This window comes from Chiroxiphia lanceolata, chromosome 11, assembly GCF_009829145.1.
Source record: "Chiroxiphia lanceolata isolate bChiLan1 chromosome 11, bChiLan1.pri, whole genome shotgun sequence".
NCBI classification, from domain to species: Eukaryota; Metazoa; Chordata; class Aves; order Passeriformes; family Pipridae; genus Chiroxiphia; species Chiroxiphia lanceolata.
In genome coordinates this window covers 14,049,186-14,068,888 of record NC_045647.1, presented here as the reverse complement: position 1 = coordinate 14,068,888, position 19,703 = coordinate 14,049,186, and the positions used below count along the sequence as shown (strand labels likewise).

At 35.3% G+C, this 19,703-nt stretch overlaps 1 protein-coding gene across 5 annotated transcripts in view; it reads left to right on the top strand.

The window, feature by feature from the left end:
* CACNA2D3 (calcium voltage-gated channel auxiliary subunit alpha2delta 3) overlaps positions 1-19,703 on the top strand; it is a 407,374-nt gene that overhangs the window by 192,881 nt on the left and 194,790 nt on the right. For all 5 annotated transcript variants that reach the window (XR_004359078.1, XM_032699221.1, XM_032699220.1 and 2 more), the window contains 3 exons: positions 1,407-1,481; positions 11,719-11,808; positions 16,611-16,724. Coding sequence is in view for 4 of the 5 variants with exons in the window: in XM_032699221.1 (XP_032555112.1) it covers positions 1,407-1,481; positions 11,719-11,808; positions 16,611-16,724 (279 nt within the window). In the remaining variant the exon portion in view is untranslated. The remainder of the gene's footprint in view (positions 1-1,406; positions 1,482-11,718; positions 11,809-16,610; positions 16,725-19,703) is intronic.

Here is a 19,703-nt window from a genome sequence, read left to right as displayed (position 1 = left end):
GATGCTGTTGTAAATCATCTGTGTATCCAGCAATAATAGGTTACTCTGGGTTTATATTTCCTTATAACTGAGGATTGAGTCTGGCACAGCGCCTCAAGAATAACTTCATGCAGTTCAAATTAAATACTCTTCCCTGTGCAAGAGTAATTATGTAATGATGAGCGTGGTGAGTAGTGCACAGTTAAAATGAATGGTGATGACAGGTGTCCAAGGTGGCTCAGGTTGCAGGGGTTTATGGTGTAGAGAAAAGAGTGATGTAAAATGGAATAGAGTAGAATAAACTTGGAGCTACAGACAGAGACAGTGAGAACTTGCAGTGACAAGAGCCCTGTCTAAGCAGCATCTGTGACGAGTTGTTCATTGCAAGGCTTTTTTATTCCCACTGAGGTGGAGTAGGAAGGGAGAAAATGGATGTATTAATCTAAAAAAATAGATTCTAATGAAACATAATCTAATGAAATATTTTCCCTGATTATTTTCGACTTGACTGAATGCGTTGTCTTTTTTTGTTTACTGTGGATGTTCTGACTCAATGCCTTGTGAAAGAGTGAAGCTGCTTAAAGCCTGGATGCAAAGCCTGTTTGATCTGGGATAACTTCTAAAGTGGATTAAATTAATGGGAGGAGGAATTAAGTTAAGGCCCTATCTAGACAACTATATGTAGACTCTTTGAAGGTACTGCTTTAATAATTTGACCTGTGTTGAAAGGTTTTAAAGATTTAAACGATCAAGTCCAAATATCAGTCAGGCATCCATGAGTCTGCAAGGTCTACTGACTGCAGATGAGCCTTCGTTTTTTTGATGCTTAAGATGCTTCTGAAAGGAGGACTGGGCAATCTAACTTACTTAGACCTTGCAAGATAAGCACATAATTCCTTCAAGGTCTGTCACATCTTCCTGACTTAGTGCATAATAAGCCACTCTGCTTGACTGAAATTCTGACAATTGTCAAACGTTTCCAGGATTGATTCAAGCTTACAGATTTTTTTGGTGTAGTTGTTCCAGTATTAACCTTCCAGAATGTTAACCAGTGCCACAAATATTTGTCGGGACTTTTTTTGAATGTTGCAAAGAATTGGGAGTTTTGATTGTCAAACATGACTTCTTAATATTATCCAGATTTCAGCTTGGAGGATATTTTTGCCAGCTACTGTATGTAGTACCCTTAACTCCACCTGAGTGTTGGCATCCATTCAATTTAATATTCCTTTAGGAGTATAAACCTCTGAAGAATTAAGAATCATGTAAAAGGAAAAAAAAAGCACAGCCAGTTTTTTAAAATGAACAAAATCCTTTTGGTCTTGATTTCTGTGAATGTTTCACTGCGGTTCTAAATCGTTGAATTAAATTGTATCTTCCAAGCTTTTAATTAAATTTTTCATCATACTTTGTATTTCTCTCTATAGTATAATGAAGAACTCCACTATGTAGAGCCGTGTTTGAATGGAACATTAGTTCAAGCAGACAGAGCCAACAAAGAGGTAAGGAATGAAAGTAACAAAACAATGGAGAGACAGGATGCAGCATGTAACAATGTGCCATAATGACCTTTTCCCAAGACAATTCATTCCATTATTAGAATTTATTAATTATTCTCTTCATGCAATTTCAAAGGAGTTTTATATGACTCAGTAGGAAGAAAAAGAAATAACCTTCTAGTCAATGTGGTTGAATTAACTTAATGGAAAAATACAGAAATCACCGAAAATATACTGTTAATAAAGTTTGGTAATTATTTTTAAGTAGAATATTTCAGCTGCTTTAATTTGAACTATCATTCTATTACAAAAAATTACTGAGGAAGAGATTACATCCTTAAATCAAATACTGAAGTTTAAACAAAATCGCAAAACAAATGAACACAAATATAATACTATACAAATAAAAGAATTTAGCTTTCTAAACAGGTCTGTCAATGTAATAATGCACTCATTCAAGAATGTTCTGTTAAAAAGTTCAAATTAGTTATATCCTGATGGAATTTTTCAGGAAAAAAACCTTGCAGTTTTTTTCAGTGAAAATTGCATTTTAAGAAAGATCTCAGTTTGAATCTGCAGCTTGAAGTTTAGTTTATTGACTGCCATCCAAATGCAGTTGCTCCGTGGAGGAGGAGGGTAAGGTAAGATTGTTTATGCCATGTAAAATTATGAAATAAGGCAGATGAAAAGTCCTGTGATTCTTGCAGAGGGAATGACCTGTAAGCCTTAAGCCAATGAGCCACTTGTATTATTGTAGAACTTCCCTGCTAAGGCTTCCTCTCCTCTTAAAGTGATTTGTCCACCTGTAATGAATCTTGCTTATGGCTGGAGGGGGCAGCAGTCATGCTTCTTTCTTTAAATAGTTCTCTGGTTTTATTAGAGGCTAATCAGAAGAGTTTCAGCTCAACACTGAATTTGTGCTTAACATCCAGTGTGGTGGTTCATTTTTGCTGACGTTGTCAATGAGATGTTATAGGAAGTAGAAAACATAGCTCAGAAAAAACACTGAACTTTGTCAATGCTGGGTCTTTTTATGTGTAGCAAGACAAAATTATTTTGATCTTGTTATGTTGATCTTTACTCCATTGTAATATTCACGAGAGTTCTTTGCATTTTACCTACATATACACCCACATTCTACAGAAATTATTCTTCATGGGCTGCTTCCTTGGTATACTTGATATTTCCCACTCTAGTTATCTAAATATCATTTGGTTACTATGTGGAATGAATTGTTTCTAACAATTTGGTGTTGAAGTCTTGTGTGAACTGTGATGCAGTTTTCTAAATGAGCACTTTATTGTGGGTGTAGTTAATGAGCCATATGAAATCCGTGCAAGTTCTAGACACAAACCTAAAGATTCAAACATATTGCCCAGATGTCCTGTCTGGAATTAATCCTACTGTTAACCTTTCCATCACTCTGCAACTGATCAAAATGCAGGTTATCATGCATCCATATGTTAGTTAATGTCAGATTAATTTCAATTTAATTAATCAAAAAGTTTTTACGCCACCAGGATGATGCTCAGATTTTATGAACTGTGCTCAATTGTTCAAATTAACTAAGTGCAATTTCATTTTTTGTAATTGAGAGCAGTCTTTGATATAATTTCTTGTTTGCTAAATTATTTTATTTATTTGTTTATGGAATAGCTTTGTGCTTTATTTTGCCTGTAAATTGAATAACACATGCAAGGTTTGGAGGAATAATTAAATATGACTTTTTTTTTCCTAGTTATTCATATCAGTAAGGTAGGTAATGTACTTTCACTGACAGATCAGAACTAGAGAATAAACTTGAGATAGGTAGCATTTAATAGTTCTATTTGTATATGCTACAACTTTGTCAATCTTAATTTCTTTTTTAAGTGAGCTTATATGTTCTTATTATTTTTCTAGTTAGTGTAATGAAGTTAAAAATTTATTTGCCTAAATACTCGAAGGCACAAAAGTGCCATTGTTCCGAGTATAGCTCGGAGTATTAAGTAAAGATTGTCCAAGGAGATGGACAACCACTTAATCTTAAATGAGTAATTCAGTTATCATGCTCCTGAATTCAGTTACAAGCAGCCCTCTGAAATATCTGACACTGTTGTAAGATGTGATGCTGAGTGATTTGAATATACTGAGACAGCAAATTTACCTGGGGGCCTCATCAAAACCTCACTGAATTAACTGGAAAAGGTTCTCTTGAATTCACAATCTGTTGGTCAGGCACACAGAAAAAAGATGTCTTAAAATGTCGTTCATGTGTCTGTTCCAAAGCTGGTAGAAAGCTATCAGAGTGTTTAGCTGTGTTTTGGAACTCATCGTAAGTATTCAGTCATTTGGGCTGTTACTGTAATTTCTGTGTCTGACAGATATACCACACTTCTGTAATTTTTTCCTGTGTAATTGCCACATGTCCCTTGTAATATCAGAAAAAAGTAGATAAAATTACACTTTCTCAACCAGTCTTACAAGGTAGATACTCCTTTGCATGTTCACTGGTAGTGATAACACTTTCTTTTGTTTGCTAAGTGATAAAACAAACATTAAAAATGTATAATGACAAACACTGTGTTATGTAGTTTTTCCAAACAGTCATCACGAAAATGTAACCGTGTTCCTGTACTGGAAAAGTAGAACAGGTGGTTTGCAGGCAATGTTTTCATATATTGTTTCAGTTTATATATGTCTACATATGCCTGATTTTTTGGAATTTCAACATAGGTCTGAAGATGGAACTATATATATTCATCCCAGAACTTTCTATCCTTTGTGTTTATGTCAGATAGTCTCCACAACCGAATGGGTGCAAGGATGACCACATCTCTTACTGCCAGTATAATCTCTTAGCACCAAAACAAATATAACCATTTTAAAAAAGAACATTTTTTTTTTCTTTTGCTGCCAAAAATATGATACTCTCAGACTCGTGGTGTGACTCTTGGGGATAGTCCTGTGGAAGACTAAGGGTTGGACTCGGTGATCCTTGTGGGTTCCTTCCAGCTCAGCATGTTCTGTGATTCTGTGCAATGTCTCTTCCCATATTATAACTTTAAATAGAAACAATCAAAAAATGCTGGAATGGTATTCCATATTGTTACAGTTTTCTTTTATGTGGAAAGAGCAGATCTATACTTCTGATGATTACAGAGTCTGGATTTTTAACAGTTCACTCTACTACTCTTTTATGTAGCTATGCATACTCCTGACCTTACTTAAGACAGGTATTACTTAATGCAGCATTGTTGCTGGAAGCATGCATAGAACCAGTTTTACCAAACTGTTAGTTCGTGCTGAGTAAACTTTAATTCCTACCATTTTGGAAGTATGTATCTCTCTCCTTCTCTATCTCTCTTTTTTTTCTTTAAGCCATAATACATGACTGCCAGTATAAAAAACTCCCATTAAAATGATCCTTAACAAAAAAATCTCCCCACAACATACACAGAGGCACACCCCAGTTCTTGCTAACTGCATCTTGCTAGGTTCATCTGACATCACTTGCAGCAAATACAGTTCTTAGAAGCAGAGATAAGAAATTACTTTGAGATGTTTGACTGGAGCTTTTAATCTCATGCGGAAAGCAGCTGTTTCAATAACTCCAAATAAAAATTGCTTTCACAGGATCAGTACCCCAGTCTGTATTTGTCTTGAAAGTATTTATTGAAGAACTACTTTGCTGTCTTTCTGTAAGTCTCAGACATTTTCAAATGAAATCTTTCTACTCTGAGGATGTCACTTAAACATGCCAAATGTCCTTCTTTGAACAGAGTTTAATCTCTAAACTTTAACAAAACAAAGAAGTAGAAATAGGAGATCTAGAAGATTAGCTATCCCTATCACTTGCCTTTCATTTGTAGTGAGCTAAGGGGCAAACCAGCTTCTCAGGAGAATAAATAGGGTTAAATTACACTAACCTGGGGCTGGATGTGGGGGAGAGACCACATCCTCTCTTTTTGGGAGAGTGGGGTGTGGTGTTTGCTTCTACTGAGAGGGTTCCCATGTGCCAGCACAGACTCTGCCCTGCTCATCCTGAGCCCTCTCCTAGCCACAGCCTGGCTTTCCAAGGCTCAGACATAAGAACCCTGTGTTTGCCACCCCCAGCAGCCTCTTGCCCCAGGCACTTGGGCTACAGCCAGAGCCTATTCTGTTCCCATGCACAGCCTGGCTAGGTAAGATGAAACCTGGGAGCATCTTCAGGGAATGGAGCATAAGGATATTTTTTGGTAGGCTACAGGAAACAGCTTCAGCCTCAGGGCTTGTAGCAGCCTGGGAAATGAGTGTTTCTCAATGGTGTTGGTGCTGAATATTCAGTGGGATTAAGGGTAGCAAATGAACACTCTCTTTCACATTCAGGGATGGGTTACAGAAATTCTTATCCATAATGTGCAGGGAATGTAACAGGCTTCCAGAGAACCAGACTTTCAGAAAATCCAATTAGTCTTAAGGAAAAAAAAAAAGATATCTGGTATCTGGTTTGCACATTTTCTCAGTGAAACACGGTCATTCTTGCTCCCCTCCACATCTCTTCACTTTTTGGGACAGAATCAGTACTGTAAACACAGTGTTAATTCCACACATTGGCTCTAGACCACTTACCATTATTTTCTGGGCCACAGTGTGGGAAATAATTACCTAAAAGAAAAAAAATCAACTCTCATTAAAGTATGAAAAAGCATTTAAAGCATTGTAGCCCTCTTATATCCACTCTGTGAGTAATGTGTATTAGTTTTCAGTTCCAAGCATCAGGAAAGATATTATAAAGTCCACTTCCACCCTTCTCCCCCTACCCCTTCATTTTTCTCTGTCTTTCAGGTAAGAACATATACCTGCCACTAGAGCAAATCTGTACAAAGTGCACACAGAGCAAGGAAGCTGCATTTCTCTTTGAATGACACTGCAGTTATTATTGATGAAGCTGCATTCTTTCCTTCTCTTCCTCTACAGTGTGCACTCTGTATTCCAGTTGCAACTTTACTTAAATTAAAATTCAGCTGGAATCTCTGAATTGAACTCTCTTCTCACAGCTACGGTAGTAAGGGGTGAAAAGTTAGATTTGCTTTTTAATTTATATGATGTAAATTAGCCAAGTTAGTCAAAGATTCTTGATCCTGGTACAGCTTTCATAGGGATTGGTGTAGTGAAGGCAAGAATTCGTTTTTGAACAAGCCTCATCTTACCTGTTACTTGATCAAGACCACTCCTTCATTAGAGCACTAATAAGTATCTGTCTGATGTATTACAGTAGATTTAATACAATTAAGCATTTTAATATTTTCATGTAATTTTATTATGGGAAGGGAATGAAGGTTGGAGAAAAGAGTTTTTTCAGCCCTGAATCTCCAGAATGTTGATCAAGTAACATGCTTTTCTTTAAGAAAGTGTGAGTGTTCTAAGTATCTAAACGTGTTCCCAACCAGCTTAAAGAAGAGCCAAGTAATGCAGTCTTGAGTTGTAAGTCTTCATTTAACTTTATTTTTTTTTTACTACTAGCAGCAACCTACCAGGAGGAGATGCTAACATAATTAGTATAAAATGTTTAGAAATTTCCAGAGGTTTTGGTCAAGTTGTTTTATTACTCTTCTGCAAAATTGTTGGTTCTGTAAGTGCTTGTTGTGTGTAGCTTTCAGAGCAGTGAGGATTTAATTGCACCCTGAATTTCTGTCAGGTACAGTTCAGAAAACATCCTCTTTTTTGGAAACCTTACTGAATGAAGTTTGTCTTTTATTTATAAAACACAAAGTTTTAATTTCAAGTATGACAGTGATGTAAGTGGTGTTAGTATATGTGCTTCCACTTTTACTAAGATACGAAGTAGGCATCCCAGTACTAGATTTCTTCCAAGATATAGTGTTTCAGCTTTCATTTTACAACAGGACAATATAGAAATTTGTTTTAAGAATAATTATAATGTCAGGTGATATGACAGGTGTCATGGTTTCTCCACTTACTTCTAAGTTTTTCCAGCCAACAATTGTCATAAATTTCTGTGTTGGCACATACCTGCCCTGAAGGTTCAGTTTAGATCTGTGGATACTGTAAGCTATCCCTAATTTGCAGATCTTGCTTGAAGTTTCATTTATCACAAGAATTAAAGCTGTAATTACGTTGGGTAGCATAACTGAGGTTGAAATTAATCTACGAACCTAAATGTGGTTTAGTAATATAAAATATGTAAGGTATATTCGAATTTTACCAGACTATTTTATAATTTGGCATTAACACTAAACAGCTGGTGCCTTGAAGTATATCAATTTGCTATACACAAATTTAAAAAAGAGTGGGAAATAGTTCAGACACTATTCTGTCACCGTCTGCACTTTCTCCACAAATTACAAACATGTGGAACTGCCTATTTTAATACCAGTTTTCTTGGGCCAAGAGGTTTTCATCTTTGAGAAACTCCATGTTACAATTTACCTACCCCAAAGGAGTCGGATGACAATCTGATTTAATGTAACTCCAGATTTAAAGTAACAATATTACAATATACATTCCTCTTTTATATGTTTTTTTAATGTACTATATATGGGTTGAGGACATTTCTCTGTAAACGTTTCCAGATGAAATATATCATCTTCTAGATGCACAGATAGGCACAGTAACTCCAAACTAAATCGAGAACTTACCCCAGTGTAAATTCAAATGACAAAAATAGACAGATGTAGTGTATAACTTCCAAAGGGCTTTTATTTTTCTATGCAATTACCAGAAATTAAATAACCAGAAGACTGATTCAGCAAAGAAGCTGAGTGAAATTGCCAATAAGAGGTTGGTAAATACAAATTTTGCATATTGAATTTTATTTAAGCAAATTACTTTTGCATATTTATCTATCCATGTCTGTCAGATCTCAAGAAAAGGTTGTCAACAGCATTGCTTGGCTGTTAAAAAGCCCGAAACAGTGAAGTCTCACTGAAGTCTACTTTTTTTTTTAAAACTGTCTAGCCATCATAGGCCTCCAAATCTTTCAGTTAACCCCAGAGCACTGAAATTTGGTCTGAAGTTTTCTATTGCAGCAACCAATTTGCTCAAGGAGAATTTATTTTTAATGTGAGCATATTGAATCTTGAACTCTTTGGTTCGGCATTGTTTTCATGATTGCTTTTATGAAAAAAATCCAGTTTTCCAACACAATGTGTTAGGAAACAGAAGTGGTTGGATACTTATCACTAGCAAGCTAACCTGGAATTGCCCTGGCAGTGGATTTTAAATGGGATGATGCTTAAATGCATTTTACAGATGTGATGCACATTTATCTATTAGCACATGTGAGTAAACCTGCCTGTGACACACCAGTAAATATCACTCTCCCACCTCACACATGCCTCCTGATTGTTCTTTTTTTCTTTCCTGCTTTATATGCTGATGTGGTCCATCTTCACAAATCTGATAAATCTTTGCCAAGTATGTCTCAGGAATATTTGGAGTTACAGCATGCATGGATAAGTACGGGAACTAATAGCAAAGACTTGCAGTAAAACTGACAAAAAATCTGGAGCAATGTTGAAGCCGTTAATGATGCTTTTCTGTAGGAAGCTCCCCCTTTTCAGACAATTAATAGCAAATATCACGATTTTCCAGTGTAGCTGTATAATCTCTGCTGCACATATCAGTTGTGAACTGTTCCCTCTTTGGAATCAGGGGAAAGTACTTTATTTGTAGGCTTGAATCCGTGGTCCTGTAATCCCATCTAATTTGGATATTCCTGCTCATCCTAAGTGGTACCTTATTTTTTGATAGTCATAAGTAGGCTATAATAAAACGTGTCTTAAGCAGAAATAGGTGTGAGAATATGATTTTTCTTCTTTAGAAAAACACTGTCAGTATCCCCCATTCAGTAAACCCCATTCTTCTTCAAATAGGCACATTTGTAACTGCACCTGGGACAGGAACCCATTTCCTGATTCCAGGCCCATCGGATGCATTTGTTGGTTTGCTTCTAACTTAGAGGGTCCTTACAAAGTTTACACAATGCAAAAAGAAAAGGAGAGAAGCAAATCAAAGAGATTTGCATACATAGATTCTTATCAGATGTTGGGCTCACCGGGACTTTGTGGTTCTGACAGTGGACAGTGTTTAGAAACAAACAGCAGCACACAGGGGCACAAGAACAAGTGTGTGCATTGCTGCTGTTCTAGTTTGAAACCTGGTAGGTACATGCAAAGAATTGTCCTGGCTGACATGCACAAGTGGATTTGTATCCTCATTCTCTTCATCTCCTGTTTTTCAGACACTTCCACATCATCAATACCTCCACAGCTGGACGTGTCTGTGCTTCCTCACTGCAATAAGACACAACTTCTGTTGAGCTCTGACCCTGTAAATTTGTAATCAGACATCAGCGGCTGATTGTCATAATTGTGTGCCTAATTTGCATTCAGAATTACCAGGACTATGCATGTCAATTAGGTATATGAGTCCACAATTAGGTATTGCACATTGTGGTATTGCACATGGAAATTAAGCTTACAGTTGCCCAGCAATGATTGTGCAAGATATCCAAGTCAGACTCTAGGAAATTCAGATATTAGTCTGTAAGGGCTCCAATAGGATAGTGAAGAGAAGTTGAGATGAACCAACATTGTACAATTTATTACTAAAAAGACCTCTTTAAGATGTAAAGTTTAAAATACGCTTTTTGACTCATTAAGAGCAGGGAACTCCTGGGTTTGTTGTTCCTGAAAGTTTGGTTCCTGAAAGTTATTGAAAGTGGAGTTGAGGTGTTTTTTATCTCATTCGGAAATCCCTTTTACTTCAAACTGATGTTTCAGTGGTTAATGTCCTGCTCTGACATTTTTTCACTACTATAAGGGCTGGAATACACTTTTGTGTTTTGCAGTGCTTTTGTAATGGATGAAATTACTGAGTGGGAGTTGGAGACATGTGTGGGCAAGCTGTAGAGAAATTTTGAGAAGAATATTAGTTTGAAACTTTGCTTTTCTCATACCCAAATAATGCAATGCTTTTTAAAATGCCTTTTCCAGTACCAAATAGGGCACTATAACATGACTGGCAGAGCATTGTTGTACTGCCTGGACATGTCTGAAATGGGGAAAAAACCGTGTGTTTGAAATTTGGAGCTTTTCTCCTTACAGATTTTCCTTAAAACAGCAACCTGACAGGTTATAGTTGTGTCAATAGTACACCCTTGGAAGTCACAATAAGGTACCACTCTTTGAGAGGGTAAACAAGCAACCTCTCTGAAAGTACAACAGTATGTTTTGATTGTTTGCTAATAAACATCCTGAGCCAGATGTAAAGTGAACAGTCTGATTAAGCCATTCTTTGTGCTGCCTGTGAAATAAAACATGATTTGTTTTGGCATGAATCCAGTTAATGCCACACATTGAGGGCATCTGGTATGATAAGGTAGGGAAACAAAGAAATGTTAACTTGCATGTTTTGTGATTTTTTTTTTCCAGTGGACATAAAGTGCTGAAATTCTCAAAAAAAAAAAAAATGAAGACAAGACAGAGAATGGAGTTGGTTTAAAAAACAAATAAAAAACTACAAACCCCTCCAAAGACCAAACCACACATGCATTTGGGGTTTTTTTTAACCTTTTGCAGAATCACCTTGTAGCATCTGTTCACTCTGAAGCCTGGAGGCAGAAAACACTGATTTCTTTAAAAATTGATATTGCATGGAATAATTTTTTACCATTTTTACTATGTTGTATCAAAAAAAGACATTATTTTATTTCTTCACATATCAACAGTATACTTCTCAGAACTGGTATAAATAGAGCTGTGGTGAGAGAAAATGTTTGTTCTTCTGACTGATCATGTGAACTGAATTATACACTAGAGATTATATAATTTAGTATTAATTTTAGATAATCTGTTTATGCTGTGTGTTCATTCTTGACAGTTCATAGGCATTGTGATAATAATGGAATAACAGTTTGAAAGAATATGAGAATTATTATGTGAAGTGAGAAGAAGATACGAATAGCGCTAAAGAGAAACACAAAAAAATCAACCAAGGAAAAATTTCTTGATTGAATAAGTAGCCAAAAATGTATCTTGTGTAACCTTTGCATTATTATTGTTCTAACACATCCTTAGTTTGGTGTTACTTCAAGAGTCCAGAAGGATTAATGGGGAATCATTTTGGTTTATGAACTGGTGTATTCAGTCATTTAAGCCTAAGAAGTAGGTTTAAAGTATTCAGAAATAATCATTGATATCAACAAGAATGTTGTGACAACATCCTGACAAATAAAACTTTCATGTTCATGTTTCAGCATTTCAGGGAACACCTTGACAAACTTTTTGCAAAAGGAATTGGAATGCTGGACATTGCTTTAAATGAAGCTTTCAACATGCTCAATGAAGTAAGTTCATGCTTTTCAGATTTACACTGGGGACACCTTTCCTGCTGTTTAGCAATTTCAGTTTTAAAATAATAAATTAGAACTCAAAAATGTGATGGTAGTAATATATTATCCATAGAACAAGAATTCTATATAATCTATATGTGGTGGAATATATAAACAAATGTACATTTTTTTATGTGTATGTTTTATATTGATGTATTTTGTGTCTATGTATACACCTGTACACACATGTGTGCGTTAAATAAGGTTTATTTCAGCAGCTGTTCTATGTGTTAAAAAATACCAGAGTAACATGCAAATTTCACAGTTTGTTCTTTTTTTATTTGGAAGAGCTAATATTTCGAGAATGACACAAATTTGTATATTCATAAACACTTTGAGAATACACTGTTATTAGAGTTGTGAAATTATGGTTTATAGGTTTGACTTCTGGCATGAAAATTATCATTTATTGCTTATATAAAGGAAGTTACTTGAACACTTTTGTACTTCTGAAATGCTCTGAGATAGAGGGAGAAATATAAAGCTTTGTCTAACCAGCTCAGAGGTATTGTTTTAAATATTTGTCTGCCAAAAGCATGCAGGTAACTTTCTGATAATGTTCCTGTGAATAATGTCTATAAACAGGAATACAGTCTCTAGGAGGTGAACATCATGATCATGGAGATAATCTAGTGCAGGGCCTGCTTTTGCTCACAGGGTACACGTCAGTCTTAGTGGTTATGGTGATTTTATGCAGTGTATTTCAGAGAGATTTTTCTTGTCATTTCTGGCAAAAATAAAATATATTGTCAGCCTATGCATTTCAGCAAAGAACAACTTTAGCAGCATTTTAACTCAGCTGACTATATACTTACTTGGAGATGTTCATTAAAAAAAGCAAGGAAAGAAAGGAGGAAAGTGAACAGTAGCAGTAATGAATTCTGTATCTTAAAAATCGTGTAGCTTTAGAATTAATATGCATCCTAACTAACCTCAGTTGGATTTTAAGAATTCAGAAAAAATAGTCATAACTCATGAATTAGTAGACTATAAAATAAAGATAGAACTAGACCAAATAGTATTTTTAGAAACTTTATTATTATCACTCATATTTACCAGGATTGTTCTGGAAAGAAAAATTTCAGTCACAAATACAGGTAGCTTATCCCTTTTTTCCTTTTTTTTTTTTTTTCTTTTTTCTTTTCTTTCCTCTGTCCCCTGTCCTCCTCTTCCTTAAGTATAATCAGTTATTTGGGGGAAAAAGTATTAAAATCTGTTAGTCTGCTGGAAGATGAAAAATCTCATCTAAACTAAGTAGCAAACTGTCTTTTGATTGAAGGAGGCACCTTGCAAAGGAGATGTCAAACCAGAACATTCTCCAGAAGGTTCTTCTTGACAAGTGTGCCTGCCTTTATAGGGTACATTTATAGAATAATTACTGGTTCTAATGCCTTTGTATTCATCTTGAAGGACAATATTGATCAATTCATTTCCAGGCATAAAATCCTAAAATGAAAAAAAGGAGGATTTTTCCTCCACCCACTGCTCGCGTGTTCAGCCAGACTGTGTGGAACTAATGCCTACATGTGGTGCGTGCCAAAAATGACAATGGGAAAAGGTGCATGAAGTAAAGAACATTCTAGGTTACTTTAGAAAGTTTATTAAGAATTGTGGGCACCAAGTATAGTCTTAGGAACCAGAACCACAGCAGCAAATAGCAGCCAGCCTCAATGCAAGAGTTGTTCTGTGCTGGTCTTCCAATGTGTAAACTGGAAAACTGAAAAACATCTCATATTACAGACAGTGATCAAGAGTTCCTGAAATGAGCATTGTTTAGTTTTATTTTGTTGTAAAATCTGTGAGGCAACTGAAGTTATAACAATAAATGTGGTATAAAAATCTCATGAAATAAAAATAGTTTTGAGAGTAAGGGGAAGTGATATCCCATGTACTGAATTGTACCCATGAGACAGATCTGTAAGGTCATGATGGGTCATGCTACATGTGTTCAGATCTGGGCAAGGTGGTATATTGACTATTTCTATTTATACTATAAAAGGAAGGTTCAAGCTTTCTTGCATATAAACTTTCAGAAATGCCAGCATAAAAATCTTTTCCATTATATACAGGCATATCAACAAAGTCTCTGGAAGCTTCTGCTAAGCAGTACAGCCTAGAAAAAAAGCTACTTAATCTTCCCTAAAAAGAATACAGCAAACCATTTCCCACTTTTTTTTACAGGACGTGAACCTTCATGTGTCAGAAATCTATTCTTGTAAACTATAAGTTAGCTAAGGATGTTTTTTCTACATTAGGAAAAAAAAAAAAAAGTAGGAAGGGGGGCAGGTAGGAAAGGAAAAAAAAGAGAAAACTTTGTGTTGCACAATTAGTCTATTAAGATTCTGGTTGGATTTTAGAACGGTTCAGGGGTTACACCAATTAAACTCAGTTGATTTTCCCTTGCAATTTACCTTTCAGTGTTTGCTATGGTTGTTAAGATTTGAAGATGGTTGATACTGATGTCTTTGAAAAGCGCATTTAAAAATCCGCTTCCAAATTCTTTCCAATCATCAGTTTATGCAGTGTACATTATACAGTGTAAGAATACAGAAGTGCTTGGTACAGTAGTTGGGCACCTACTATGTCATGTGACAACTGCAATTATCTCTTTTTGGTGACAAATGCACTCTTTGTAGTGATTACCTTTAAAAAAATCACAACCAATTAAATAAAATTCTGTGACATTTCAAAGACTGTTAATCACAACCAAATGCAGTAAATGTCAGGATGTGCTGAAGTTTTTTCAGCTAACTGATGAATCACTGAGTTAATTGTAGTTCATCATAAGGCCCTTGTCATTGTTATTATTATGGAAAACACTTTCATCACTCTTGCTATTCAATAAAATTAAAGTTTTAGACAAATATGAGAAGATATTACTCATCCAAAGTATTTGAATTGAATCTCATTCCTCAAAATATTCAGATAACTATGTAGAATAATGCAGATGCACACAGAGTGATGTTTTAAAATAAATGTATGAAGGCATTCTCCCCTCATTAATTTTTCTTTTAAGATACCTTGTCACTTTCCAAATACATTGTCCCTGTGAAGAACATATCCCTTCACAAAGCAGCTTCATCTTTATGAGAAAATATCGAATCTAAGATCATGAAGGAATCCCACTTTAAAAATTCTAGTTCTAGTTAAGACTGGAAAAACTGCCATGAGTGAAGAATTTTGTGGGTAGTTTGCCCTGCAAGTATCACATATGATTTTCAACCAGCCACTGACCAGAATATACTTAAACACACATTAGCTGCCTGTTAAGCAACATGTTTCCATTACTCTTTGCTGAGATTCCTTTTTGCTCAAAAAGAAACTGAGGGAGAAATGCATTGATAGAAATGATTGTTGAATGTGGGTGTGATTGCTCAGATACAGAAGTGTGAAGGCAGAAGAAAAGAGGATAGAGCACTGCTGGAGCCCACCATCCACCCTTTTCTGCTGCAGGCACTTCTACAAAGATGAAATTTTTAGAAGCTGAGAACTTTTTTTAGAAAAAGTGACTTTTAGACTTTTGGAAGAACAGTGAATATGTAAGGGTAAGTAAACTGCAGAAGGCTTAAAGACTGAGCAGTTGCTACACCAAATCAGATCAGCATAATCTGAATAATTTTTGATGAATACAGAAGTGGTCAGAGTCTCTGTGACGTAATTCACTTTTAAATGGGAACACCCTATTCTGGAGCACAACCAGGCTGGCAAGGTTGTTGCTTGGCTTTCTCAATATCAAGAGAAAGGGCATAGGATGAGGCCTTGCCTGACCTCGAATTTGATAATGTACTACATGGGAAGAGAATAAAAGGAGATTGTTCTTTCATTAGCATGTGTTCAACTTTTAACCCAGTCTATGGAGTTGTTTGTAATATCCCAGTTTGTTGATCTTTTCATTGACATTTTTAAAGTGTTCATACATAACAATTAAAAATCAAATAATTTTTCAGTTTTGCTTTTTTTTGCTGAAAGCCAGATGTTTCACCTGGATTCTTTAAATATATAAGTACACATTAAAATAAGAACCTGTTCTATAACCGAAGCAAATTTAGGCAGTGGATTCAAAGTCAGAGCACCACCTCCAGAATCAAGAGATCAAAGCCTCTGTTATGACTCAGTCCAACGTGCTTGCTCTTTGACAGGAGAAAATCTCATTTGTATAATGATGAAACTCCCTTTGCATATGCCAAAGGATATGTTGATTGCTGTCTAAGTACCTGTGCTCAAGTGCTGCTGTTCAGCAGCTTGACTTGCTTTTATATATTCATTTCGAGTAAGAGGAGAATCTCAAAATATATAAATAAGGACTTGGTTCTCCCAGAGAGATATTTTATGGAAAATAACATATGAATGTAATCCCAAGTGAATCTGAATGCCATATGTCATATGTCTCTCTATGAGTTGTGTATCTTCTTTACTTTGCAGACAAATCCTCAGTCATTCATTACTTCTTTCTTAACTTGTGCTTTTAAAATGACATTTAAATCAATGCAAACCCTATATAGATGCATCAATACTTATCATCTACCTAAAACAGGGGAATACAGTTTCAGTTTGGGGAAGTGCTGTATTTGTGTGTGTTTCTTATTTTTCAATTCACTAAGAACATAATATCTATGATAAACTGTTTTCAGCCTGAATATTTTCATCTGCTACTAATAATATTAGAGATTTCACAAAATACATGTTTATCCAGTGTGATCCTATCTATCTTCATTTAACAGGAATGTGCTGTACCTCATGATTGTTTCCTTTCACAGTTCAATCACACAGGACAAGGAAGCATTTGCAGCCAAGCCATAATGTTGATCACTGACGGGGCTGTGGACACCTATGATACAATATTTGCAAAATATAATTGGCCAGACAGAAAAGTAAGTATGTTATCACCTTTATTCAGTGGAAAACCTGAAGCTTCATGTCCAGGATAAAGTGTAGGTTTATTGAAAAGTCAATAACAATCTTTCTAATGATCTAAAAGTGATTTTGGATAACTGGATGTTTCACTAATGACAAAAATGATGTTTATATGATATTGCTCGAGGATAGAGATGACCTTTTACTGTAGTAATGAACTTAGGTTCATAAGATACTAAGGCACTATTTCTCTCCAGGGTACGTTTTTTAGCGTTATATAATCCTTCCCCTGTGAGACATCATTAAACAAGAAAATTCTCTTCTTTCTCCCAAAATACACATTAATAATTCAGTGCTTTTTCAAGCTAAAGATAGGTATGTACTGTGGACAGTGAATGACTTACTATGACTGGAGAAACAGCAGGTATAGTACTCTGTATTTTTAATTTCTTTATTTGTCCGAGTGAGGCATAGAGTTGGCAGTTGGTAAGATTTTATAAAAATTTATTTGCTTCTATTGGTCTGTATGAAGAAATTTGCCCAGAATTAAATTTCCTTGTTATATAACACATGGAAGTTTTGCAGTAGTGCAGAAAACACCCTTTTCCTGATGAGGAGGTTCTAGTAGGCCTCGTATCAGTGTACGTGAAATAATTTCCTTCTGCACTTTCTCTTCTGCTAAAGCAACTTTTGGAACTATTTTAGGAAGTTTTTGTAGTTTGAGATACCTGCCGTGTTATGTGCCTGTGAAAGCAACAACCAACTCTTTGAAGTGCAATTTGAGCAAGTAATTGATTAATCTCAGTGTGCTGCAGGGAGGGTCTGTATTTTGTGAAAAAAAAAAAGTAGTAGTTTTAATTGTAGCTTTTAGTCCTGCTTCTCTTTTATAAAGTTCTGTTTGTTCTCTGTTCTCTCTTCTCTTGTTTACCTGAACTAGACCTCATCTATTAGCAATTAATGAGCAAGAGAAAATGGGAAATTGGTGACCTTTTTTTTACTGGTCTTCTGAAAATGTTATGCTAATTACTGTCATTTTGTGGAGTAAAAATTATGTGCAACCATTCTACTTTCTGTTGGGTAAGAGGTTATTGTTCAGAGAATGTAGAGTACTAAATAACTGCAATCTGAAGATCTATTTTGCTCTTCAGATACCTTGCTAGTTTCTCTTATGTAACTTCATTCTCTAAAAGAAGAAAGGTCATATTCTTTGTGACTTTACCAGGACGTGCCAGGAAAACTGTTATCTTTGAAAGAATGCAAGGATACCTTGGTATTTCTGCATGTTCTGTAATTCTTTTTGTGTGAATTGATGCTCATAGAAATGCCTGATAGTAATATAGTCTACATATATTTCTTAAATCCTTGCTTGTATTCACACTTATTTCTGAATGTTTTCTGAGAGAAATAAGACAGCTATAACCTGATTGTGAAATTACTGTTTTAATAGCTGCATGTTCACATCAGAAAGGTTTATAAACAGCAGACAAAAATGTTTCCTTTTTCTGAGTAATTTCCAGTTGTTTGCAAGTACTTTTATCCCTACAGAAATGGTCTGAGAAGTGTTAATTTCAGCTATAACCTTCAGCATTTACTCTTAATACTTCAGTCAGTTAAATCTTGTAGCAGTTCAGGATTTCCACGATCAAATGACGTATGAAGAATTTTCATTTAGCAATAAACAAATGTAAAGAAGTTAAATTTAAACAAATTAAATAAAGCATATGAGGAATATGACTAAATTTAAATTATCTTTGGAATTTCAATCTCTATTTCTTGGACCCTCTCGATCCTACCAATTTTATCTCTTTTCCAGTTTTATTTATGGTCGTGTGATTTGGTTAGCTCTCTTTTATGAAAACACAATGTTGTTCCACTGGGAAGAGGGTTAAAAGTCTTGTGACCAGTCCTTCTGCTCTTAGTCAGTGGGATACTATCTAATCAAAGTTGTTAAGTCCTCAGATGTTCCATGAGAACATTTTGCTTTATCTATCAAACACTGATGTCTGAGGAGATTCACAGAATCTCTCAGTAGGGTGTGCCTCTAATGTGTTGTATTTTCTTATGAGATGGAGTTAGTTCCTCTCTTAAGAAGAAGAGACCATGGGGACACTCTCTCTATCATAAGAAATCAGTAAGGAAGGAATTGTCTGAAACAGTCAGCTAAGTATTTTCAGAAAACCATGTGTTGTATATCTTTCATGTGCAGATCCACAGCTATATCTGAGATAACAATACTCAGCACAGCTGTTGCAATAAGCAGCAGGACAGGTTTCCCTTGGGGAATATTTCTGCAAAGGCCTAGCAGGAAGAATCCTACCTCGTTTACCAAGGACATGGTGTTTAGGGATTGCTTTTAGTTCATGTGCAATATTCTACACAGCTCTATAAAAATATTTATTGTGTTAATACAGCCTTCTAAATTGTGTATTAGAAAATATGCAGGGGGAAAAAAAACCCAAATCACTTTGTCATCCTTTCAGCCTGAAATGTTTCAGTATGAAAAATGTAAAAGATTTCCATATGTATGCTTTAATGCATTAGAGCTTTCAATGTTTTTATAGGATTTGTTGTTCTAGAAAGAAAGACTTATTCAAAATGCACTAGTGTACATACTCCTGTTTGCAATTTCAGTGTGCCTAAAAATTATGTATCCTGTGCACTTCACATTCACTGCTTTTGCATTACACCATCTTTATTCTCTCCAAAGCTGGTTTTTTATATTTATAAATCACACTTTTGAACTGCTTAACAGTTTTTTAGTCACATTTTTTGTTCTGTATTCATCAATGTATTGCCTTTTCATCTTTCTTATCATTTATATTTTTCCTGCATTTTGATACTGGGGTGAACAGTGATGGAAAAGGTAATAGCTCCTAATTGAGGTAAGTTATTAAGTTTCTGTTTACCTCAATTACCCTGTCAGGAAAGTACCAGTTCTGGTTATAAATTATCTAATGTTGGATAATATTAAATATGTTATCAATAGTTGCAACAGA